At 46.2% G+C, this 27,450-nt stretch overlaps 1 protein-coding gene across 1 annotated transcript in view; it reads right to left on the reverse strand.

Moving 5' to 3' along the window:
- Positions 1-11,051: 11,051 nt before the first annotated feature.
- usp54b (ubiquitin specific peptidase 54b) overlaps positions 11,052-27,450 on the reverse strand; it is a gene marked incomplete at both ends in the record, with an annotated part of 57,023 nt that continues 40,624 nt past the window's right edge. Inside the window, 10 exons of the mRNA XM_080851735.1 lie at positions 11,052-11,180; positions 11,592-11,795; positions 12,591-12,731; positions 13,111-13,232; positions 16,074-17,095; positions 20,896-21,034; positions 23,757-23,951; positions 24,931-25,064; positions 25,919-26,537; positions 26,953-27,132. Coding sequence (XP_080707861.1) covers positions 11,052-11,180; positions 11,592-11,795; positions 12,591-12,731; positions 13,111-13,232; positions 16,074-17,095; positions 20,896-21,034; positions 23,757-23,951; positions 24,931-25,064; positions 25,919-26,537; positions 26,953-27,132 — 2,885 coding nt within the window. The remainder of the gene's footprint in view (positions 11,181-11,591; positions 11,796-12,590; positions 12,732-13,110; positions 13,233-16,073; positions 17,096-20,895; positions 21,035-23,756; positions 23,952-24,930; positions 25,065-25,918; positions 26,538-26,952; positions 27,133-27,450) is intronic.

Here is a 27,450-nt window from a genome sequence, read left to right on the forward strand (position 1 = left end):
CAAGATGGCCGTTGTTTGTACTTCTGCTGTGTTAACATTAGTCTCGCTGGAGTTTTTGCAAAACTAGTCAGGTAATTAGCTGCTCTGGATCAGTGGCTCCCCTCCTGAACCCACACAGACATACCCACACCTGGGGCAGCTGAGGGCAGCGTGGTGTGCCAACCTCATACCCACACCTTTGGCAGCGTGGTGTGCCAACCTCATACCCACACCTGGGGCAGCGTGGTGTGCCAACCTCATACCCACACCTGGGGCAGCGTGGTGTGCCAACCTCATACCCACACCTGGGGCAGCTGAGGGGAGCGTGGTGTGCCAATCTCATACCCACACCTGGGGCAGCTGAGGGGAGCGTGGTGTGCCAACCTCAGCCTAACCTGCCGACACAAATGGAGGGGGAGACACGTGCCCCTTCTGACTCTGAACAACAGAGGCTTTTCCAGGCCACACATCGACCTTTCTCAGTGGGTGCATCAATAGTGCCACAGCCTCCACTCCACCCATAGGCCTCCGCTGCCCTGAGAGTTAATTACCCTGGAAAGAGGGACACTGGAAAACAATGGCAGCCGAGGCGTCGAGGGTCATCCAGCCTGCAGGTCGGTGGATGGAGTCAACATGTTTGTCTAAAACCATTAACTCCACCACTGAAAACAGGGACATCGGATTCCACATGAGCACATCACCACACATCACAGTACACCTACAGGCTGATTTGGTGCCTTTGCACAGCAACAGATTAAACCGACACTTCCCTAGATTTTCAGCGGCAGGAGGTTGTCTTAAGTTATTCAGTGGGGTATGGGGTATTGACGAGAGCCAGACACTCTAATCACACGGCCATTAGGGTTCCCATGCTGTGACTCATCCTGAGGTTTGGGTCCGGGTAGGTTCTGGTGATTAACTTGCTGCTGCTTCGGTGAGATGGGCCTTGATGAGAAGAAGAAAAAAAGCTTTCACACCAGAACAGATGAGAAAATCAGTCTGATCATGCTCATCTATGGCATGTCAGTGTGTTCCGTGTAGTTTGGCTTAAATGCTTTCAGAAAAGAAAGTGGCAATGGTAGCTGTGGTCAAACTCCCAGGTACACAGTAGCTGAGCATTTAATACATCCGAGGCTGTTTTGTGTTGCTTACTTTTGTTGCTTACTTTTCATGGAATGAAGAGGTGAACCTCAGGAAGTGGCAGATGAGAAATAGCCTGGAGGAGAGTCATGCAAGTGTGGGGAAATAAGGGTGGAAAATGCATTTGAATTGTGACGATACGTAGACATGACAGTAAATAACATCTTTCTTTATTTTGTTCCATTTGAGTCTTAAGGCTTTCTCTGTAAATAAATCTGATGTCTAAATGCGTTCTTCTCAGGATTCAATTGAAAAAAAAACATACCATGAGATTTCACAAATTCAGTCGAAAAGTAATGGGGTGATGACCCCATTAAAACGGTTGCTAGGCAACCCGATTCTAACTATTCCTAGTGATTCAGGATCTCTCAGAATTCCAATGCACTCTAGTACAATCAAATAAAAGCCTTGGACTCACCTGAGATTCACGTGATAAAATGTGTGACAACTAACAATGACGCCTCTATTAATCTGGCAACAGGCTCAATCTAAATGAATGAGTTTCTGCTAAAGGGCGGAATAGTTCTCAGAAAGAGACAGGTGATTACAATGTCTCATGTTTGCTTACTCTTAATTGCTACTGCCTCCAAACCTCTATTTCTGGAAAGGTCCATTACTGTGAACTGATGTTCCCTACCCCTTTTGTGGTCAGGGACAGACTGTGCATCAGAGCTCCCTCTTCTTAGCCTCAGCCTTGAGTCATCTCCTGTCTGTACAATAGACAGCTTTTGGGGACAGTCTGTGTGCCAGTGAAGCTGAGCTTCTTCTGTAAGCAGTCTGATGTGCTCCTGTGCAGGAATGTTCTCCCTGGGTGTGTTTGGGTGTCTGTCTGATGAGGTGCCACTAAGGCTGTGTATTGATGGTTGCAATAATGAATGGATCACGAAACTTGTCAGGTTTATGTCCTCACATTGCACAAAGGAGTGGCCTTGAGTCACTTTCTTTCCCTCTCTTTCTCTCTCTCTCTCTCGCACACACTCTCTGCATCCCCCCCCCATACACACACATACACACACACAGGATGCCCTTAGGAAATTGATGATGTATTTCTCTGTTTAAGTGTGACAAAACACCAGAGAAACCCAGGAAACCCCTATTTCCGTCAGGTAGCTTGTGCTCCTAAAATAAACCTGTAAAGTAAGATTCAAAGAAAAAAATAAGACCTCAGACAAAACCTCAAATAATTGAACAGGAAACCCAGAACTCACATTGAACCAGAAGGAGCTCGAGATAAAAATAACCCCCCCGTTTCTATTTCTCTCCCTCCCTGCCGCATGTGTTCTTGTCGAGTGTATTTTTAGCTCTCTCAAGACGCTTCTCATTCAGGTGGCGAGTCCTCTGCTGCAGCCCCACGCACGTGAGAACCAAACCAGGCACATTCAGCAAAGCCTCCAAAGCACACAGACGCGTGCAGGCACACGCACACACTCACGCACACACACTCACGCACGCGCGCACACACACTGTCAGAAGGAACTGAATCAATTTGCAGCTCACGCACAGGAGCCAGGAGCTTGAGCAGGCAACAATGAAAAAGAATGAATGAAAGAAAGAATGACAGAAAGATTGACTTTTAACTATGGGGGTCTTGCCAGTAGAGGACATTTTTGTGGACCCAAACAGAATGCCATAAAAGTTGTATTTTCTGATAGATTTTCTAATTTTCTTTACACAAAATATAAACACTATTAGATATTTAATATTACCTTTGAAAAATAAAAATAAAATAATCCTGAAAAAGTCAACAAGCAAAGAAATCATGAGATTATTATTATTATCATTATCATTCCTACTAAACGTAGACAACAATCACTCAATAACAACCGATGACTTATTCCAGGCCAGTGGTGGCGCTAAAGAGGTGGAATACTTCTGAACTGCACGATGCTATTGGTTTGCTTATTAAGGGAGTATCAAAGGGGTAATGGGTCGCTCTGAAAATATTAATATTAATAAATATACTGTATTAACCAAACTAATATTAACAAGGAAAGCATTCCTCCAGGAAGCAGCTGCAACTTTAAAGACTTTGTTTGTTGCATTAGTTTCTGGGTACCCTGTCTATCTTTGGTTCTGAAAAGTAATTCAATAGTGCCATAGAACTACAAGAAAAGGAAGAGATTTCCTTCATCAAAAGACCCACAGCAAAGGCATGTTATGACCTCTCTTCTTCTTCTATGACCTATCACTTCAGGGTTTGCTCCTCTTTGAGAAAGACGCCCTGTTGCCACACAAACATTCCCCTGTGCACAGCTTGAGACAGGGTTGGCTATAGAAAATAAAGAGATTCCTCCCTTTGATAGTCACACTTAATAACACAAGCCGTGTGCTTTTGCAAAGTGCTGCATTGCAGGGAAATCATTTACTTTCAGCATCGATGATTGGGCCTGTTTGTCCATGAGTCATGTTAAAATAGAGGGTGAAACTCTCCAAACCGAACACTGCTATTCAACATGACGCCCTTGGGAAAAGTGAACAACGCATCATTTGAAAAAAAAGAACAAAGTTGCCCTGCGCAATTTCCTGGAGAACATGTAAACAAACAAGAGAGGAGGAATATCGATTCCCTTCCTATCATCTCCTGCTGTTGCCTGGTTGGTGAGAAGTTTTCATGAATACCAAAACCTGCAATTGAAAAGAGGTTTGACACCCAGATCAGAAGGAGTAGGAATACACAGAGCATAGCTGTGTGTGAGGTGGCTGCCATTTGTAGCTGAATAACAATTTTTAGGTAATCTTTAATTTAATTAAAACACACAAACATATGTAGATAAATGCAATGGTTTTATAAAACTACATGCCATTGGGTAAAATGTTGATGACAGCACCCTATATCTGACCAAACTGGCAGAGATGGGCAAAAATACATCAAAATGTATTTTGATACAAAATACAAAATACCCCTCAAATAAATGTATCAAAATAAAATACAAAATACTGTTGCCAGAAAATGTAACAAAATACAATACATGTATTTTGTATTTTTAAAATACAGGAAATACTTTTTCTGAATTTTCAGTTTTCTCACAATTTGGTATAGCAGAACATTCAGGTTTGGGCTATTCAGTGGCGTAACGAAGTAACCACAGGGCCAGGTGCAGGCTATTATGACGGGCCCATGTCAGTGGTTCCGTATCCTTTTTTTCATGTTTGTAACCGCCGCCACAGGGCTCTCATTGCAATCTCTTTGGCTTCCGGGAGGGCTATCCCCACCGTGCTTTTGTCATACGTAATTGCAAGGTAAGGACTAGGACGCGATCTGGCACTCCTCGCCTGGGCGAGACGCTCCACTTTGTGAATGAGGCGCGCCTCACCTAGGACGCGATCTGGCACTCCGCGCCGATGAGACTCTTTTTAAAGATCTTAGCCTACTATAAACGTTGTTGAGACTCTTACTAAAGATCTTACTCATTCTCACAGAGACAAAACAATACACGTAGCCTACTATAAACGTTGTTGAGATTTTTATTAAGTTGAAAGTCGGTAACAAAACAGAGACAAATAGCTACACGTCAAGCAATGTCATTTATTTCCTAAAAAACATTTTACGAATCCAACTTACATTACCACTGCACACTCACAACCTTACAGATAACGTATACAAGTTGTACTAGCATTTGTATTCAAAGTTTATACTTTAATCTACCAAAGTACTCACCGTTTAACAATACAACTTCCACGAGTTACAGATTATCTTTGACAACATGGCGCCCACATGTGATTGACAACACTGGCGCACACATGTGACATCACACAGATAAATGACCGTGTAGCTATTTGTTTTGTTTCTGTGAGAATGAGTTAGATCTTTAGTGCGAGTCTCAACAACGTTTATAGTAGGCTAAGATCTTTAATAAGAGTCTCATGTGCGCCCGGGCCCCTGCCTCTATGCAATGCGGCGCGGAGTGCCAGATCGCGTCCTAGGTGAGGCGCGCCTCATTCACAAAGTGGAGCGTCTCGCCCAGGCGCAGAGTGCCAGATCGCGTCCTAGGTGAGGTGCGCCTCATTCACAAAGTGGAGAGTCTCGCCCAGGCGCGGAGTGCCAGATCGCGTCCCGGACCTTAGCTCTAATTGCGTATAAGGACATCACACGGCTTTCATCAAGTCACATTGTGTCAAGATGGCTAACGTTCAGTGCATCAGACAGAAAAAAAATCTCCTTCTGCCTAAACACTGGAGAAAGTAATATGAGTATTTTAAATACAAAATTACTCCACTCTAAAGTATTTTGTTACAAATTACATTCGATTTTTTATCGGCCCTATCAAATACAAATTACAAAATACTCAAAAGCAAATGAATTGGTATTTCAAATACAAGTAATTGAAATACTGCCCATCTCTGCAAACTGGCATGTTAGTAACTGAAAAAAAAGGAGATCAGCGTATATGTTCCTTGACACATTGCTGCACATTACTGCTTCAGTGTGTTCATGAAAGGTTGATATCCTGTGATTTACGACGGAAAGTCTTCACTTAACTGCTCTTCTTGACATCTCTGTCCCTTCCAAGCCCTGGTGTTTGTATGCAGGCAGTGTGTTGTGATGTGAGTCTCAATGATTGTGGATTGTGGACACGTTTTACAACCCAAAGCACTGCAAGTATTCCTTCCTGAGAGTTTTAGTAAACGTTTGAGAGAATCTTCATTATTCAAAGTGAAAGACGTCTTACAAGCTCCTGCTAACTTGCCACATATTACAGTGACAACCCCTGGCAATTGCACCATCTCCACACAGTCAAGTGGGTGTCCTTGCTGACACCTGGTGGATACGGCTTGCAGATTCTTTGCTGGAGAGGGTAAAAAACCCATTCTAATGCACCAGTAGTAGATTGTTTCATCAACATACCTGCGCTAATAACAACAATTCATAGCCTTTGTCCTCACTCATTTAACCCATGACTAATAAGTCGGATATGGGGGCAGCTCCATGCCTGAAACACTAACCTAATGCATATGCAGATGTTGATGGCATTGGACTCACCTGTCATGTAGACATCCAAGAAAAAGGACTGGTTGATGGGTTTGATGTGATGTTCAGAGAGGGCCGGGCCTACTCTTAAATGAGTCAGGAGTGATGCCCTGTGGAGAGGCTGCTGGACACAGGCAGGGGGTAGCATCAAGTCCCACAGGAGATGGTCTCACATACTATATGCCTTGGGACAGCCCTACAAGAGATTCTGTGATCCGATCCTGTGAGGAGGTACTCAATCTGGTGATAGTTGGTTGTCTTTAGTGAGTTCTTGGCGAGGTAGGCCTACATGATTGTGACCGCATGAGTTAAATATTCTGTGAATCCCAGTAAAGCTAATATTTAGTGACAATGCAATGGAATCTAAGCATACGGTACCCAGAGGCCTGAGAATCAGTGACACATCACATATCTCACCGATAAATCATTTTTATACTCTAACCAAATTTAACTTCGCCCCCAGACAGACATACTCTAACCACATTTACCTTCACCCCCAGAAACACATAATTTAACTTTGCCCCCAGAGAATCACTTTGCTGTGAGTGATGGCTAAGTGGGAGTGGGAAAACGTTATCTTTTTCAGATGTGTTTGATGAACCTAAAGCTGCAGTGCAACAATGTGCCACTTCTTGAGGCATGTTTCTGTGAGAAACTACTTTTGGTATTTTCATCAAATTCATTTTGGATCATGGGGTTCATGTGAAGGATAATAAACACAGCAGTCATTCCCACTAGTTCTGCACGTAGTTCTGTGGCTCGGGTTGAGACAACCTGCAAAAACGTCAAACAAAGCCTTCACAGCCACAACTTTGCCAACAATTTTACAGACACATGCCAGTTAGCATGTAAGCAAGATTATATCAGTGCCAACTGAGTGGTTGGTGGTGGTTTTGCTGTCTTTTAGGACAGTAGCTCGCTAGTTTTAGACAAAAACTGCACAATGCTTCTTTAAGCAAATCAGCTGGTCTGGGATAAATACTGAATGAATAAAGGTAAATAAATGGGCGCAGATCGGCACAGTATGGTGGAGTGCACTGGTAATAAATGGGCGTAGATCGGCACAGTGCATATGCTGGAGTGCATTGGTAATAACTTTATTGCAAAAATACAAGTTCCCTCAACCCCCCAAAAAGCACTTACAAATGAATCCCCAACTGGAAAACCACTGGAAATGCTTTTCCTTCACTCTTTCTCTCCAACCACATCCTTTCTGTTACGGTCTGTTTGGCCAGATATACAGACTTTAAAGACAATTAGATATATTCTGGGAACAACCAGTCTGAAGGAAGATGTTTTTGAGTTTAAAAATGAGAAGAGAATGACCTTGAAGTCTATGGAGTGGCTGTTTGCTGGTTGTCTGGGAGGGGCGTTTGCATAGCGTACTCCTGCACCTTACATGCTACATTCACTGAACATCCTTCAGAAGAAGAAAGGACTGAAAATGAACAAATCAAAAAAGAAAACAGAACTTAAGCTTTCTTTCTTTTCTTTTCTTTTGCCCATTTTAGACCCTTCCTGATGTTAGTACCAATCTTTGGTTATTTTAAATAACTAGTTTCTTTACCCTCCAGTACTACAGAAGAGATGAGTCTGTTGCATTATATGTTAAATATAAGAAAAGTAAGACAGGTCATAGAACTCTACAATACAACAGGATTACACACACAGGTTATGGTATTTGGCTACTTTAAATATTATTTCTTCATCATTGTCCCACTGTTGTGCAAAAAGCTAATCAGCTCCCTAAGAATTCATAAGAAGTGAATGTTGCATGTCTGTGTCTATGTGTGTGTGTGTGTGTGTGTGTGTGTGTGTGTGTGTGTGTGTGTGTGTGTGTGTGTGTGTCAGTGTAGGTGGGTCTGTGTTTGTGTGAGTGTGTGTGTTTTTAATTACAATGGGGTCCAATGTTAAAGCATTACAGATAAAAGGTGGAACGTCTTGTAAGGATGCCAAATCCTTTCCTCAAAGCTTTAAGGTGCTGACCTCCTTCCTGTGTCTTTCCTGTGCCTTATCATCATCCCTTCACTCGCCACTCATAGTGTCATTCTATCTCCTAACAGGAAATAGGAGAGGAAAGAAAAACAACGGGAAGCTTTATCTCCCAGGACAAATGGGAGAGCCATCAATGGGATGAAAAAATAGCAGGTTTCTCCAGTCTACACTTCTGAAGTGTACTATACTTGTCTTAATGCATATAACAATTGTTACCTTAAAACAGAATGAACATTCCAGAATGTCATAGCATACTTAAATGTCCCCCCCTCCCTGCACTTAATCCCATGGCGTCAGCTTTTGCATCGTTTTGTCATCTTTACACACAAAGTAAGTTCTATGTTTTCTGGTCAGTCAAGGCAAAGCAGTCCTGCCTGTAACACTATGAGTAGGGGGGTTAATGTGCTACAGGGAATGCCCGTGTAAGTTACAGAGGGATTTAAAATGTCCATCGGACCATCTTCACCACCTCCCGGAGGAGGGTGGATGACGCACATTCCTGCTCCTCAAAAGTCCTGGAGCAGAGAGGGTGGACGCTGTAGAAAACGGTAATTTCTTCAGTATAGTCTGTTTCCAATGATTCTCTGTGAAGTACTCTGTGGATACATGAATGTAGCTTGCACTACTTGCCCTGCCCGCTACAAAAAGAGACGTTAAAGGGGGACACAGGTGAGGCTGTCTGAGGAGAAGGTGTTGGAGAAGGGTCGATGTGATGGGATGGAATATTCATTGATTACATTTTTAGCTACGAGGCCCTCGTCTTCATTATGAGAATGAGCAAGCTACACATAGCCCCTGTCCCCTCATATCTTAAGCCCCCTGCCACACGCACACACACGCACACACACACACACACACACGCACACACACACACACACACACACACACACACACACACACACACACACACACACCCTTTCACTCACACGCGCACACAATCTCTTATGTTAATCATGGTGTCAGGCCCGGCAGGGTAGGGAAAGGGACGTTCCTAAATGGAAATCAGCGATATTAAAACTGAGCCAGCAAGCCATAGGGCAAACTCTGGCTCTCCTATGACTTCCTGTTAGACATTTTAATTAAGAGAAGTGGCCCAGCAGGGGATGGAATCAGGTGTGTGAGTGTGTGTGTGTGTGTGTGTGTGTGTGTGTGTGTGTGTGTGTGTGTGTGTGTGTGTGTGTGTGTGTGTGAGTGGGGGGGCTGTGTGGGACCTTGCAGCAGGACCAGAAAGAGGGGAGGAGGAGGAATCTCGGCCATCTCTAGTCAGCGTGACCTGTATGACCTCTGACCCTAAGGCCAGCCCGACCGCTGCTGTTCCCCTCTGCTGCTGTTCCCTTCTGCTGCTGTTCCCCTCTGCTGCTGTTCCCCTCTGCTGCTGTTCCCTTCTGCTGCTGTTCCCCTCTGCTGCTGTTCCCTTCTGCTGCTGTTCCCTTCTGCTGCTGTTCCCCTCTGCTGCTGTTCCCCTCTGCTGCTGTTCCCTTCTGCTGCTGTTCCCCTCTGCTGCTGTTCCCCTCTGCTGCTGTTCCCTTCTGCTGCTGTTCCCCTCTGCTGCTGTTCCCTTCTGCTGCTGTTCCCCTTTAATAATAATAATAATTCATTTTATTTTTTAACGCTGCTGTTCCCCTCTGCTGCTGTTCCCTTCTGCTGCTGTTCCCCTCTGCTGCTGTTCCCCTCTGCTGCTGTTCCCCTCTGCTGCTGTTCCCTTCTGCTGCTGTTCCCTTCTGCTGCTGTTCCCCTTTAATAATAATAATAATTCATTTTATTTTTTAACGCTGCTGTTCCCCTCTGCTGCTGTTCCCCTCTGCTGCTGTTCCCCTTTGTAGAGCCGGTTCATCGCGCCTCTGGATGATCCCTCCAGGCGAGTGTGTGTGTGGGAGTGCCAGGGAGTCACTCTTCCTGAGAGACAGATGTGGGGCTCGAGGAGTCACTCTTCCTGAGAGACAGATGTGGGGGCTCGAGGAGTCACTCCTGCTGAGAGACAGATGTGGGGGCTCGAGGAGTCACTCCTCCTGAGAGACAGATGTGGGGGCTCGAGGAGTCACTCCTGCTGAGAGACAGATGTGGGGGCTCGAGGAGTCACTCCTGCTGAGAGACAGATGTGGGGGCTCGAGGAGTCACTCCTCCTGAGAAATAGATGTGGGGGTCATGGGGACAGCCAGCCCTCTCTACATAAGTGGGGCAGAGATGGCAAAACCCCTGGTTGTGTGATACGTCAGGGTGCTGGGAGAGTAACAGACAGGAGGAGGGCTTGAGAAAGGAAGGTAATAGAGGGTAAGGTGTGAGGGCTAAAGACACAATATGTACAATTTAAGGAAGAGGCATAAGGTGGGGCATGAGAGGAATGGGGCACTTCCTGTGACCAATTGCAGTGTTGTCCCGCCTGTTTCACACTGAAGTTCAGAGGCTGGAGCTGGAGCTGTGGGCTGGGGATCAGGGCCAATACTGATGGAGCTCTGGGCTGGAGGATCAGGGCCAATACTGATGGAGCTCTGGGCTGGAGGATCAGGACCAATACTGATGGAGCTCTGGGCTGGAGGATCAGGGCCAATACTTATGGTGAAGCTGGAGCTCTTGGCTAGGGGATCGGGGCCAATACTGATGGTGAAGCTGGAGCCTTGGGCTGGAGGATCGGGGCCAATACTGATGGCGATGGTGAAGCTGGAGCTCTTGGCTAGAGGATCAGGGCCAATACTGATGGTGAAGCTGTGGATGGAGGACCGAGCTCTGGAGCTGAGAGTGAAACACAGGTGCTGGAGCTTGAGCTGGACTTGAGGTCTTGGAGACATACACTTAAGCTGAGAGCTACAGCTGCAGCCTGGAGCTCAGAGGGTAGAAGGGCCTGGAGCTCAGAGGGTAGAAGGGCCTGGGTCAGCCTGGGTCCGCCTGGAGCTCAGAGGGTAGAAGGGCTTGGGTCAGCCTGGGTCCGCCTGGAGCTCAGAGGGTAGAAGGGCTTGGGTCAGCCTGGAGCTCAGAGGGTAGAAGGGCCTGGGTCAGCCTGGAGCTCAGAGGGTAGAAGGGCCTGGAGCTCAGAGGGTAGAAGGGCCTGGGTCCGCCTGGAGCTCAGAGGGTAGAAGGGCTTGGGTCCGCCTGGGTCAGCCTGGAGCTCAGAGGGTAGAGGTCAGCCTGGAGGTCAGCCTGAAGGGTGTTAAGTGTTGGCTTGGGGATCTTCTGATGGAGGAGGACTGAGGACCCCAGGAGGGGCAGATCAGTGGAACCCTTCCTGGTCAGCTGCTCCAGGCCACTGAGACACACGCACCCCCGTCAGGCACAGCCAGAACTTTCCAGACCCTCGCGATGCATCCTGTGGGAAGGAGGGACGGCGGAGAGTGATGGACAGGCTCCAGAACCAACCAAAAGAAATAAAAGAAACAAAGACACAAACACTAGAACTCGCTACAGGACAACGTAACCAAAAATGACAAAGGTATACACACACGAGGAGAGCTATGTGGAGATGGTTCATTTATGGTGGTATACCCAGGAAAAGGCCAAGAGGGACAGCCTTTACCTTACTCTCCACCACCATGTCCACCTGCAGACAGGGGCTGAGTGAACCAAGCTGCCCATCAAAACATAGATGTGTCTGGGCTGAGGAAGAGATGAGGGTGGGCAGGATGAAGCTCATGGAGGTGGTGACGGAGGAGGAAGACGATGATGGTGGTGGTGGTGATGATGATCGTGGTGGTGAGGTATGTGGTTGAAATGGGCTAAGCTGAGGGATGTGCAAAACACAAGATGGTCTTCTGGAAGCTTCTACACCGATTCACACACGGAAAAAACACACACAGACACACGTGCACACACACACACACACACACACACACACACACACACACACAATCACACACACACACCGAGGCCGAGAGGACAGGGAGACAGAGAGGACAGGGAGAGAAAGAGAGAGATGGACAATTAATGACTGCAAATGGAATGATGCTTTGTTGAGAGGGGAGGCTATGCTTCTCTCCACTCTGCAGTGGCAGTTACATCTCACAGACACAGGGGGGCAGTGTGGCACTGAGGACATGGCAGAGAGGGGGTAGGCACTGAGGAGTGCGTGTGTGTGCGTTCGCTCACGCATGTGTTTACACGTGATTCTGCTTAATTAATGCAAAATGCCCAGAATGGCTCTGGATTCAATAACAACGGAGAAACAGTGATTTACATTTATGAATACATTTTGTTTTCAGTGCACTATGTCGCTTTAGACTTATCTGAACAGTGTTGCTCATGAGGAAATATAAATGCATATGTGTGCTTTTAGCGCGCAAATGAGCGAGTGTTTGAGTGTGCACATCTGAGTGTGTGTGTGTGTGCAGTTGTGTGAGTGCATATCTGTGTTTGCATGATCGAGTGCATATGCATATGCATATGCATATGGGTGTGCAAACAATTGTTTGAATGTGTGTTTGTGAGTGTGTGTGTGTGTGTGTGTGTGTGTGTGTGTGTGTGTGTGTGTGTGTCTGTGTCTGTGTGTACGCGCACACACGTGTGTGTGGGAACTCACAAAGCTGCGGGACAGAGCCAGGCGGGTGTGGTGTGGGCCAATCACGGTGCCACTCAGACTGCGAGTGAAGCGTCTCATCTGATCACCATCACACTCCCCCTCCTGCTCAGCACGCTGCTCCAGCTCCAGGCCCCACGCAGACTAACACACACACACACGCACACACACACACACACACACACACACACACACACACACACACACAAACACAAACAAACACACACACACACACACACACACACACAAAGACACAGTCATTACACATTATACTGTAAATACTTGTTTAAATACAACATGCACCCACCTCCTGTTATCAAAACAACTAGTGTTAAGTACACCCAATAGACCTTGGAAAAGTACTACAAGAATATGAAGGCATCTGAGAGTGACAGAGTGCAACAGAGCGTCAAAGAAAGAAAGATGGAGCGGAGAGATGAAGATGGAACTAGAGAGAGGGGGATAAGACAGAAAAAAAGGAGAAAAAAGATGAAAAGAGACAGAGAGTGGTCTTGACTCTTACATTATTGACACAGGTGGGGGGGTGGGGGCCGCCTGGAGGTCCGTAAGCACTGCGCTCGATCTCAGCTGTGGGGGTCCGGGAGCGTCCTCGTCCAATCATCAGCTTACGAGCAGCCGACGGCACTAGACAAAGGGGAAGAGTCGCACCTTAGCAATACTGCAAGAGTCATCCTGATTCAGAGCACCCTTCTCCTGTTCCCACAATACACTGCATGCAACACACCCCATGTCCCCTCTGAACACTCTCCACTCTCTTGGGGACATATTTACTAAGGGAGGCCACTTCTTGTGTCTGTAGCCATTGATGTGTTCTTCTGTAGCCATGTAGCCATGACTGACAGATATCAAAAACAATTTCCACAGGGGTCGCATCCCGACAAGACGTGATCTACCATCAGGTGTGATAAATCTCATTTCGTAGTTGACCGACCCCGTCCACCCTGTCAGCACTTAACACAGTACAGGCTCCGGTGCTTTCTATAAAAAGGACCGCAAATTCCCCACATAACACAGCACACATCAACATGCCACTAAACACATGCTTCTTGTCCCCACATCATGAGGTACACTGTCCCTGCATTCACAATCCATATGCCCCTGGCCACAATCAAACAGACCACTACTCTTACAAAATAGTTTCCTTGTCATATCCTCAACAATAATTCCTCTTCCCCTAATACACAAAACTTGTGTGTCTTGTCTTCACTTAACATGTCCATTTCCAGTGTTAATTTGGCACAGACTTTCAAGATGCACTACTTAGGGCCTCTCTGGCAGAAATATATAACTGCTAAAGAAAGATGTGTGGAAACATCAGTATTGTGAGGCATCTCCTCCAGATGAATCTGATGCTTATGAGAGCATGCAGCTGTTAAATTAAAGATCAGTTTTGTAATGTTATACTGTGAGTGAATGCAGCTGTTAAACTAAGATCTGTTTTGTAATGTTATACTGTGAGTGAATGCAGCTGTTAAACTAAAGATCTGTTTTGTAATGTTATACTGTGAGTGAATGCAGCTGTTAAACTAAAGATCTGTTTTGTAATGTTATACTGTGAGTGAATGCAGCTGTTAAACTAAAGATCTGTTTTGTAATGTTATACTGTGAGTGAATGCAGCTGTTAAAGGCACCCAGTGCAACTTTATGTAAACATTCAATGAAAAATAAACATTCAATTTCTAGTCTTTTTTACACGTAGTAAGTTTCAATAACTCCATACCATTACATATCGACATTCAAGGAGCAAAGATGAGACGTCGTTGTGTGGTGAGAACTGATAGAAAATCGTAAACAACAGCAATCGCCGGTGGGGAGAAGCCATTTTTCCATTGACTGGAAGCCTGCTTTATTTATTGTAGGTTACAAAAAATAAAGAAAATGGCGGCGATTGTTGTTGTTATCGATTTTCTATCAGTTCTCACCACACAACGACGTCTCATCTTTGCTGCTTGAATGTCGGTATGTAATGGTATGGAGTTATTGAAACTTACTATGTGTAAAAAAGACTAGAAATTGAATGTTTACTTTTAAGCCTCGAAAGTTGCACTGGGTGCCTTTAAACTAAAGATCTGTTTTGTAATGTTATACTGTGAGTGAATGCAGCTGTAAAACTAAAGATCTGTTTTGTAATGTTATACTGTGAGTGAATGCAGCTGTTAAACTAAAGATCAGTTTTGAAATGTTATATTGTGAAAGCATGCAGCTGTTAAACTAAATATCTGTTTTGTAATGTTATACTGTGAAAGCATGCACCTGTAAAACTAAAGATCTGTTTTGTAATGTTATACTGTGAAAGCATGCAGCTGTGAAACTAAATATCTGTTTTGTAATGTTATACTGTGAAAGCATGCACCTGTAAAACTAAAGATCTGTTTTGTAATGTTATATTGTGGTCTTCTGTTTGTGTAGATGTGTGAGTGATGCCTTAACTCAATAGTGGACACCAACACTCTCACTGCCCAATAAAACACAGTGCTCAGTGATATGATTTCAGACAGATTTCAGGCAGACTAGAGAGACAGAATGAATTACCATGCCAAATTAACAATATGAATTTTCAATTTTCACATCTACGGTTTCACAAAGCCACATTTTAGCCGAATGAACACAACTTGACAGTATAAGCTGCATATACACTAACAGCTCACGGCAACAGATTAGTGCAGCCGTAGTTGAATAACTTGCTAAAAGGATTGGAGAAGTTTTGTAAGTACTAGAGCATGACTGCACTTAGCTTAAGTGTAGCCTGCTACTATTACAGAGGTTCACCATTCAGCATTATGTATTCAGCTCTTCAAGATTACACTGGATGAGTCTGTATGACTCTCGCCCGTAGACTCAACAGATAGATCATGAAAGCACTGTTCCATCCTCTCCTTAGAGTTTGCATGATCGCTTGCTAACCACTTTGAATACATATTAGTGAAACGTTCAGAGATGCCATTTATGTTGTCTATGAATTTGTGCAAAAAATCACAACAGAATTACAGACACCACTGGTATCACAGTATCTGCTGTTTAATGTTTGAGGTGCTAAACTGAATCCTGCTAACACCTAGACAGCTCCAAGACTGCTGGGTCTGCCTAGACAGCTAGACAGCAAGACAGAGACATGGTCAAATGCATGAGAGCAATGCAAACTGTTATGACTTGAAATTAAATTAAGTATGTATACATTTGTTTGATTAGGCAAAGAGGAAACGTGTTACATGTAATGTATGTAATCTGCATATCAAACATGGGTACTGTAATGTTAAGAGTCACTAATTACCAGATAGGTCAAGTTTGTCCATCTTTGAAAATGTTCTTTACTCTAGATTGTCAGTGAAGCCAAACAGTGGCACCAGTGGAGTCAATTAGTGGTCTCCAATCAGATACATGGTACAAGCCTGGTACCAACTTCACCACACTTAGCCTTACATTAGCATTCAGTGTCTCTCCCCATTGAACAGCGTACATTCCTACCTGCTCTGGCTCCAGCAGCAGCGGGAGCTGAAGAAGGGCTGCGTTGGGCCATCAGACTAGCTTGGTAGAGGGAGTCCAGCTCAGAAAGCTCCTGTTCCACAGGCCCCAGGTCAGCTCCAGAGCAAGTTCTTCGAACAGGGGCACTACGCATCCCTGCCCTCTGGTCAGGAGCTCTGGACCAGGGATCAGGACAGGATGTGCCTCCCTGCGTCCTGGAACTTAATGAAGGTCTGGTTTCATGGGCTGGGGAGCAGCAGGGGTCCCAGGTGCTGTCAGGGGGAGTCTTGTACGGCGCCACTACAGCATTGGGGCAGTCAAGGCTCCAGGATGACCAATGGCACGTGGGCCTCGTGGGGGTCGGGGAACCGGGGCTGATTCGGGAAAGGCTAGGGGAGCGCTGGGAGGCGGAGCTTAGCGGGTGCCACAGCGGGAGACGCAGGTGGTTCTCCCCTTCTCTGCCCTGCACCTCCTCTCTCCTCCCTCGCTTCTCCTCCACGTCTCCGGGGCAGGGTGTGTGGGCAGCAGCAGCAGCAGCAGCAGCAGACGGTGGTGGTTGGGCAGAGGCTGGGAGCTGGAGAGGGAGAGGGAGGCCGTCTGACCCTACTCCCTGGCTGTGCTGCTCCCCCCTCCCCAGCAGGCTCCAGGCGTCCAGAGGCAGCGAGGGCAGGGAGATGGCCAGGTGCTTGCGGAGGGGCCGGACGGACACACCTGAGGCCTGCAGGATGTCAGACAACCTGATGCCCTCCCACCGCTCCTCGTCCGCCCTCGGCCCCGCCTCTTCCGCTGACCTTGGCCAATCGCAATTACTCCCTGGCATGGCGTGGCTATTAGGTGACTGCTGTATGGAGGTGGGGGAGGTGACTGATGCGTGGCTCTGAGAGAAAGATGGCGTTTGATTGGTGGAGGTGGAGGGGGACTTAGGGAGGGGAGGGGAGGGCAGGGCAAGGGCAGCGTCCTGATTGGTGTCCCAGAGCTGGTGGGGGGTTTTCGTCAGCAGTACTTGGAGCGGGCCAGGCTGTTCACTATTGGGGAGAGAGAGAGAGAGAGAAATAGAGATGTGGTCAGGATTATGCTGACAGCAGTCACAACACAGGGGTGGTATGTTCTGCCAAGACAGGAAACACTGGAGTAGCAGCGGGCCACTCTTACTGCATTTAAATGAACTGAATACATTTACCAGGACAATTAGAATTCAACTGAAATGACCCAACCTCCGTCCGTATCCTTGTTTGGACTGATAAAAAATAAAAGGTACAGTAGGCAGTGTTTCCTCAGAAGAAAAAGAACAGGGGGATGAGATGAGACAGTACACACATTCATTTCAATCAGAGACGCTAGGCTAAATAACAGAAACACCAGGTGTTTTTGCTAGGTGTACATAATCAGCGTCTTTAAGAACTCAATAAAGCGATATATAAATGTAATGTATTATAATAATAATTATTATTATATGGCAATGACAGTACATGCATTCTGATTGGCTAATGGGTAGTCATGCCAGCCGCGTATTGACGTCCTTGCCGGTCTGCGGTCTGATAAGTATTCGTATTGCCCTCCGGTGACGTCAAGTACCAAGAACTAAACATTACATCCTTAAAAAATAGCGATATATCAACAGCCATGAGCATGTAATTATAAGTAGTGATAGAATCAGGACTCCTATTATGAAATTATCTGAGAACAGGAAACCAGTTGAATGTCGTGGTACCATGACAGTTGATGACAGTTGAAGAATAAAGACTCAAGAATTCGCGAACATTTTGATATCGGGTTATACTTTATAGGACTAAGTTAGTACAGGTCAGTACAATTCAGAAGCAGCGAAAATGTGTTATTGAAAGTGATGATGAAGACTTGACTACTATAGTTTGAAAACCTCGTGTTTAACTGTTAATTAAAGCCATTTAAGCTGAGCCCTGTTGTCCATTTTCTATTGATCATTGTAACTTGAAGTTAGCAAGTCATTGTTTGCTAGGCAACACCTGAAACACACTGTGTCGTGAGAAGGCTTGAGAGCTGAACAAAACGACATGTTTTCTATTTACAATTACCATTTATTCTCAAAATGAAAAGAGCTAAAAATGCCATATAATAAACAACTTACTAACCTCGACTGTTCGGTCATGCAGGGACATATCAGACTTCGGCTTTGCCGTATCAACCTCGCTATCGCTCGGTAGATACGTTACAGTCTCAGTCTGATATGTCCCTGCATGACCTCACTCTCGGTTAGTAAGTAGTTATTATTATAAACTGGCTGCTGAGGGTATAGAATTATAGAGAAATATAGCACTCTAAAAAAAATACACCTGCATTTTAGAAAACGTTTCTAGGTGAAACATTGCTTTCTGTCCACTTTTTAAACACTGTTAGTTTTCCCGACTGGTCTTGTAGGACCCTACACACAGGGACCATGTACCCACATCACAACAAATTGGATTTCCCCCACCATCATCACTCCTTCTGACAGGGCAGCTATTGCAGGGAGAGGACTAGCACCCATACCCCTCTCCTTGTGGCTACAAGGAACTTTACGATCCCAAAATGATCCAACTCCTGTTTCCTTTCTCTTACACAATCGGCACTCAACGTGAAATACCCTCATATACACGATCCTGACCTCACATACATATCACACACTCTCTCTCTGAGACACACACACACACACAAACACATGCGCACACACACACACACACACACACACACACACACACACACTCAAACATACGCACACACACACATGCCACACACCTTAGAGAGTGACGCACACAGTGACCTTAACCTGCTTCTTCTGCAGATGAGTTACTGCAGTGATAAAGGTGTCACTGGACTGCGCTGATCTCAAGTGAAACCAGCAGTCATGAAGGAAATGAATCCTCCTTGCGAGACATGAGTAAAAGCAGAGGGCTTCACACACACACACACACACACACACACACACACACACAGGTGCACATACACACACACACACACACACACACACACAGGTGCACATACACACACACACACACACACAGGTGCACATACAGTATACACACATATCTGCATTGGGGGAACTGGGTGTCCTCACACCTCCATCTTCTACCTCTCTAAGCTTTGCGCCGCGATGAGAGGTGCAGTCAAGCTAACTTCATGATTTGTTCATATATCTGTATGTGCATACTGTATGTGTTTAAGTATGCATGCGTGTATAAAGTTTGTGAGTGTGTTTTTATGACTGTGTGTGAGTATGTGTATTTGTGTGTTTGTGGTTTGTGTTTGTGTGTGTATGAGAGAGGAAGAGTGTTTGGTGTGTATGTGTGTGTTTGTGGTTTGTGTTTGTGTGTGTATGAGAGAGGAAGAGTGTTTGTTGTGTATGTGTGTGTTTGTGGTTTGTGTTTGTGTGTGTATGAGAGAGGAAGAGTGTTTGGTGTGTATGTGTGTGTTTGTGGTTTGTGTTTGTGTGTGTATGAGAGAGGAAGAGTGTTTGGTGTGTATGTGTGTGTTTGTGGTTTGTGTTTGTGTGTGTATGAGAGAGGAAGAGTGTTTGGTGTGTATGTGTGTGTTTGTGGTTTGTGTTTGTGTGTGTATGAGAGAGGAAGAGTGTTTGGTGTGTATGTGTGTGTTTGTGGTTTGTGTTTGTGTGTGTATGAGAGAGGAAGAGTGTTTGGTGTGTATGTGTGTGTTTGTGGTTTGTGTTTGTGTGTGTATGAGAGAGGAAGAGTGTTTGGTTGGGTAAGCAGTGCTGATTAATGTGATAGAGCGTTGGCTTCCTGTAAATACTCCCAGACCACCAGGCTCAGTAATTACCCATGGGGCCGTGGGCCAGGTCAGGCCATACATCACCGCCCCTGCTTTTATTGATCTGGACAACAGAAGGAAGAGACCGGAGGAGGAGGAGGAAGAAGAGAAGGAAGAAGATGAAGAAAAAGAAGAAGAAGAAAAAGGAGAAAAAGAAGAGGAAAAGAAAGGAAGAGTGCCAATGGGCTCAGACCTTTAAGGCACCCCCCCCCTTTACCCCTATTGTCTGTGTAGCCAGTCTTTTAACTTGCCAGGTGAAGTTATCCACCTTCATAAAAATGCCTTAGCTTGACAGGTGCTAAGTGTAACTGTGATCAGGTAGACTATGTGAAGTGTAGAGACACCTACAAGGGGGCAGAAATGATGAAATATTCTGCCTAACACAGAATTGTGTTGAAACTATAGACTCAAGATAAACAAACATGATCAGGATTGTACGGCACTTTAGTTGAAGACACTTTTCTTTCGTTGTGGGGACCTACTATAGAGACCGTGAAGAGAAAAACAAGAAAATAAAGTCAAATAAAAAAAAAAAAAAATAGATAAGCATGATAGCAATGATGGTGATGATCAGGAGGATATTCGGATTGGTTGCTTAATTGGTCTGTGTGCTTAATTAAGTTGCATTGCTAAATTGGCCTATGTGCTTTTCAAATCTTTCATGTTCAGCGGATATCTCTTCATGCCTTGACAAAGCAGAATTAAATAGGAATGTAAACCGCAGGCTTTCCCATAAAACAACACATTGATTCCATATTTAACTGATGCGCTAGCCATACGAACACAATACTGTTACAACTATTTCAACCAGGTTCCCATAGACCCCAAAAGTAACAAGGTGTCTCATTCTGTAAGACGCTGTCAAATTAGCTTGACATAATCTATTAATTACAAGCCTTCCTTTGTGCTGTCAGCGAACACTGGGAACAGCCTTTTGAACCAAACTCAGCTGAGAGCAGACGAACACGGATGAGCTTTCCACAGGTGGAGCGACAGACAGCTGGTGGAGGAGAGGGGAGGGGAGGGGGAGGGGGAGCAGTACCTGTGCGGGCGGCTGTGCTCCGGCGGCCGTGCGACCTCCAGCTGACCTCCTGCCCTCTGCATGCACCCCTGCAGCCGGCTGGCCGCAGACACACTCCTGCTATCAGTGTTAGCCTCATGCATGGGCAATCTTAGTGAAGCTAAAATGCAAAAGGAAATAAATAACAGAATGGAGAGGAAAACAAAGAGAGAAAGAGAGAGAAAGACAAAGACAAAGAAACAGCCAAAGAAAGAGAGAAGGAGAGAGGGCAAGGGAGGAAGAAAGAGAAAGAAAGCAAAATGCGAGGGAAGAAAGAAAGAGGTGAGTTATGAAGGGCCTAGCATGCTAGCTGTCTTCTACAGTTGCAGTTGATAAGAGAGATGGAGTCGAGTGGAGCCTGTCACTCAACGCCAGGAGAATACGGTTTGTCGAAAACGTTCAGCAGGCTAAGAATGGCACCACAGGTCCATCCGAAACGAGTTCAGGAGGTAGCCTTCAGGCCACATTCAAATCAACTTGTGTTTCACCCGTGTGGTGCACCATCGCTAAGCCTGCTGAAGTCCCCTTAATGAGTGGCGTGTTAGAGAGGGCAGAGTGGAGAAGCATCCAGCACAGGAGAGAAACCAAGACTTCAATGGCCTCCGATAATCATTCCAAACCATTTATTATACACCGTAAAATGACATCAAACAATCCGTCGGCATTGCAAACCTCATTGCATTTGTAAAGGATTGTTTCCAGGTGTCTGAGAGTGAAGGCCTGGCTTTGGCACAGGGAAGATCTCCACTGGCCTTCAGCTGCTTTGGTTGCTCTCCTGCCTTCAGTTGTTACATGGACAAAACAGCATGAGAGGTTAAGATGTGCTGCCATGGCTCCCTGAGTGTTGTTCCATTGAATGGCCACATAGGTGAAGAACACTTGATTTGACCCCTTATGGACGCCTTTGGCACCATGTCTGAGCGATTCTAAACAAGAGACCCTCAAATACCTTTGGGCCACTCCCGGATTAAAAACACCATTGAAAGGATCTCCTGTAATGCCTTTGGACTCCATGTTCCATGAGCACACATTAGGCTGACCAGGGGCTCACAAGTACCACACAAACACACCAGACGGACAAAAAGACACACACACACACACCAAGGTACTGACAGAGAGAAGACTGTGTTTTTCTGTGTGTGTGTTTGTGTGTTTGTGTGTGTGTGAGAGAGAGAGAGAGAGAGAGAGAGAGAGAGAGAGAGAGAGTGAGACAGAGAATGCACATGCAAACACACTCTGTGTATGGAGAGGGAGATGCACTATGAGGTCATGACATTGGCCTTTTCAATCGGGTTTCTCTAAAAATCGTTGTGACTTTTTGATTCCGTGGTCTGAGTTTGCTTGTTGACTCTTTAACAGTAAGGGCCAGGGGGTGTGAGTCCCAAGGCTCCTTTCACTGGGTACCACATAATCACCCAATTCAAAAAATAAATGGCGATCCTTTCTGTGGAATTACACAAACATCCAATCCCCAAACACACAGAAACACACACACACACATGCACGGGCACACACACACACACACACAGACACACACAAGCACGCTCACATACACACACACGCGCACGCACACACACACTGGTGACCTGAATTTCATTGCTTTGAGCTGGTTGTTTAAAATAGCCTGGTCTGGTCTGGGATTTTTTTTCTTCTGCCTGGCTGTTGAAAGGAAGCTACTCTCATAAATCACACTAAAGGACAGGCCACCATTTTGGACAAACACAACACAACGTGCGTACATACACACACACACACACACACACACACACACACACACACACACACACACAAACACCAAATACTAACAGTTCCAACTTGGAAAATTGAACTTGCCAGTCTTTTGGAAAGTGCAGGTGCATTTGAAGGAACATAATTCAAAAACATATTTCCTAAAGTTCCATTAATAGTCCAAACTGTGCTTGGCATTGGGGTGAATGTATGTGTGAGATGGTTCTTGCCTGCGCTGATGTACTGTCTGTGTGAGATGGTTCTTGGTTTGCGCTGATGTACTGTATGTGTGAGATGGTTCTTGCCTGCGCTGATGTACTGTATGTGTGAGATGGTTCTTGGTTTGCGCTGATGTACTGTATGTGTGAGATGGTTCTTGCCTGCGCTGATGTACTGTCTGTGTAAGATGGTTCTTGGTCTGCACTGATGTACTGTAAGTGTGAAATGGCTCTGGCCTGCACTGATGTGCTGTATGTGTGAAATGGCTCTTGGCCTGCGCTGATGTGCATTTAGAGTGAATGATTTTGAGCGCTGGGGTGTGGCTATGCTTTACGTGTGCATTTCATTTGATTATACCTCTGGGATGCCAGCTCATGCAACCGCATCGCCCACAGCAATCCATTCCAGTCCTGCTGAGGAAGGCCTATTGATTTCGGAAGGATTCATCTGAAGCTGGCAACCCTGCCACCCCCAGCTCATTACTGTTCTTCCTCCTGCCTATCCCTCCTTCTCTCTTCTTTTTTATTCCTGCTGTTGCTCCACCACTCTTCCCCCTTATCCTGCTGGCCTATGCACTTCCTCCCTCGCCCCGCTGAAATTATGGGATGGAGGTCGAGAGAGTCATGGTTACCACCCACACAGAGCGCTCCTGTTAGACCTCACTCTGGCTATTGCAGAAGGCCACCCTAGATCTGTGGTGTGGAGATGTTGAACAACTGATCCACTGCTATCTGATAAGGCCATCAAGTGGTCTGAAGGGGACACAAATTCACATGTACAAACACGACCACAAGCACGACTATGAACACACAAACACACATGAACACACTTCACGGGTTTCAACATTAACCCTTCCATCACCACACCTTTTCAACGCCCACTAGTCCCATGCCCACCCTCTTCCTGACTCCCAGTGCTGCTGTTCTGTTTACCCTGGTGCTGGAGCTCGTCCAGGTCCATGAACTTGCTGGGTTTGGGGTTGAAGGCCTGAGCCGCCTCCTTAGCCTTCTCCCTCTGCCTCTGGATCTCCTGTTGCCGCGCTCGTCGAGCCACCTCCTCCTGCAGCTCATCCAGCTCGCTGCGGCCCACGGCTACACACACACACACACACACGCACACACACACACACACACACACACACACACACACACACACACACACACACACACACACACACACACACACACACACACACACACACACACACACACACACACATGCGCACATACACAAACACACACACACACACACATTCATAAACACACACACACACAAACACACACACACACACACACACACGCACGCACATACACACACATACACATACACATACACATACACATACACATACACATACACATACACATACACAAACACATTCATAAACACACACACATGCACACACACACAGACACACACATACACACACACACACACACACACACACACACACACACACATGCGCACATACACAAACACACACACACACACATTCATAAACACACACACACACAAACACACACACACACACACACACACGCACGCACATACACATACACATACACATACACATACACATACACATACACATACACATACACATACACAAACACATTCATAAACACACACACATGCACACACATAGACACAAATGTTATAAATGTGCGTGGGCACACAGGAGAAGCAAACAGAAAGACTCGGAGAAGTAAGGAAATACAAAATGCCAATACAATCACTAGCAACACCCCAAGGCCCTCGACTGATAAACATCAAGGACACTTTCTAGTGCATATTTCTGTCATTCCTGTCACATTAGATCAATTGATCTGGCCAGGCTCACAGACATTAATTTCTAATAAAGTGTCTCTCAGATGGATGGATAACACCAGTAACTGCATTTAGAGTCACCTTAGCAAGCAAGCTGCTTTGAAAGCACACATAACATGCAACTACTGCTGTTATAGCCCAATCACAGTACTTTCAGTGTCTGCAGTGGAGCTATAATTCAATCCTGTGGAATCATCTTGTGACAGTTGTCTGACCTAGAGGAGCGCTGGCATCTAGACTCACCTGGGCTGGCGGGGGCAGGGGCTCGTGCCCAGCTCGGGGAAGGCAGCTCCTGCAGGATGGCACTGCTGCTCTTGGACTTGGGCACAGAGCGCCAGGACGGCCCAAAGGTCAGCGACCTCTTATTTAGGGCATCCCTGGGACAGTCCAGAGTGTCACATCAGTGTTACAATCAAATAGGTGACGTTACACATGTTTTTGTATTGCTTTGATATGAAATGCTTTCAATGACCACGGCTTCTGAAATTCACGAGCGAGTAATGTTTGCCACCAGCACAATGATCTGTTGAGAGTTTTCGTGGTGGTAAACATTGACTGAGCAAGGTACTTGTGAATTTCGGAAGAAGTTGTCATTGAATTATTGGTATTTAGATACTCTCTTCAAAACTAACTTTTCACAATTTAGATCACTGTAAATGGAAATATGCTGTATTTTGCTGATTAATTAAATTACACAATTGAAAAGTGATTTTAGCAGACAACTTGCCCATTTGTTTGTCTGTAGAACTGTTACCATTTATACAAAGTGGTCATATCTGCATTGAAATGGTAAAAATAAAAAAATGTAAATCTTGAAATGTGCATACTATATGCAAAATACCATTGTAGTTGCCGCTGAATAGATTTGTCCCACTATCACTGCTGTGTATGGAAGTAAGTGAGCAAAAGCAACCAAATAATACAACTACAGCAAATCTCCCACTGGATCAGCATGTCTTTCTGGGAGAGAGCATTGGTTGTAGTTATGGCAGCATGAAGTGTTTTGGTGAGCAGATGTTTGTACAAGGTGTGTAAAGTTAAAAAGTGGAGTGCGAAAACGGTTGTAAAAATAACTGTAGTGCTGTGTGGATTTGGTCATGTTGTACTGTGTGCAGTGAAATGTACCTGTTAATGGATGACATAAATATTCAACCACATGTGTACATTTGTCCCTGTACATAGAGGTTGCATCTGTGTGCGTAGGGAATGTGAGTTGCGATGCGTGCCCTACCTGTGCGTGTTGGCGCCAGCTGCCTCGTGCAGGGGCATGTCCATGCTGACGGGACTGTTGCTGTTCCTCTCGCTGCTCTCGTAGCCGCTCTCCATCCTCTGGATGAGGCGTGGTGGTGGCGGGGCGCGCAGTCGCTCCATCTCCCCATCGCACGTGACCGCCTCCACCACCCCCGCTCCACAGCCTCCCCCCCCCACCCCTCCAGACTCCCCCAGCGGCGGGCTGCCGGGCAGGGCGGAGAGCGGCTGCTGCCAGCGCCGACCCGTGCCCTCGCGGGTGAAGATGCTGTCGATGTTGAGCGCCTCTCGCCGCGGGCGCCAGGCGGGCCGGTAGCAGCGCCCCCCAGTGGAGGAGCTGGACTTGGACTCGCTGCTGGTGCTCTCGTCCTCCCACACGTCGCGCTCCCTCCCCCGCCCCATGCTGCCCTGAGTGCCCCCGCCGCCGCAGCCGCTGCCACCCTCTGACGAGCCGCAGCCGCCCAGGCCGGAGCTGGCGCAGGACGGGGGCCGGCCGTGCATCAGGAGGGTGCCGGCGTCCGGGTAGTCCTGCTGAGGTCGCCCCCTGCTGGAGGGACGGGGCGTGGACACGGGGCTGGGCTGCTCCTTCAACAGCACCTCACCTGGGCAGAGGAACAGCACCAATGAAGAGAGGTAAGGAGACAGGTCAGAGGTCAGAGGAAAGGGCAATGAGCCAGTGACTGTGTTGAATCATATGGTAGTGGTAGTAACAGTGACTGCAGTGACTAGGTGCACCAGTGGATGTTTCTGCACGTGTGTGTATTTACGGATTTGTGTTAGCAAATAGATAATGTTTACATTTGTGTGTGTGAGTGTCTGTGGGTAATGTCCCTCTTCATGTTAAAAAAGCGTTATTAATTAATATGTGTATGAAATATTTATGTGTGTGTGTGTGTGTGTGTGTGTGTGTGTGTGTGTGTGTGTGTGTGTGTGTGTGTGTGTGTGTGTGTGTGTGTGTGTGTGTGTGTGTGTGTGTGTGTGCGTCTGTCTGTGTGTCTGTGTGTGTGTGTGTCCAACCTTCTGTCTCCACACTGTGCTGGGAGCCTGCTGGGCTGTCTGGGCTGCAGACCACAGTGCCCTGTGAGTCTGAGGAGAAGTGGCTGCCCAGCGAGTCGTTTTGCGAGCGACTCGGCCGGTAGCTGCAGCTGTCCGTGGACGAGTCTGTGCGCGTGTCACTGGAGATGGACGGCTCCCGGCCTGAGGACACATGCATGGTCACAGTCACACTCAACAAACCTCAACATACCGTACAACTACAGCAGACACAACCACAACGGCCACACACCTCAACACATAACAAGACCCCTAGTAATCTAGACACACACCCTAACACATAACCAGACCCTTAGTAATCTACAATCACACACCTCATAGACCTCAACACATAACAAGACCCTTAGTAAACTACACTCACACATCTCAACACATAACAAGAAGACTTTAGTAATCTACATCTGCTACTGTAAAACAAGCTGTCTGTGTCTGAATCAACAAATATTTCATATTAGCTGAATC

The sequence above is a fragment of the Sprattus sprattus genome (genome assembly GCF_963457725.1).
Source record: "Sprattus sprattus genome assembly, chromosome: 14".
Taxonomy (NCBI): domain Eukaryota; kingdom Metazoa; phylum Chordata; class Actinopteri; order Clupeiformes; family Clupeidae; genus Sprattus; species Sprattus sprattus.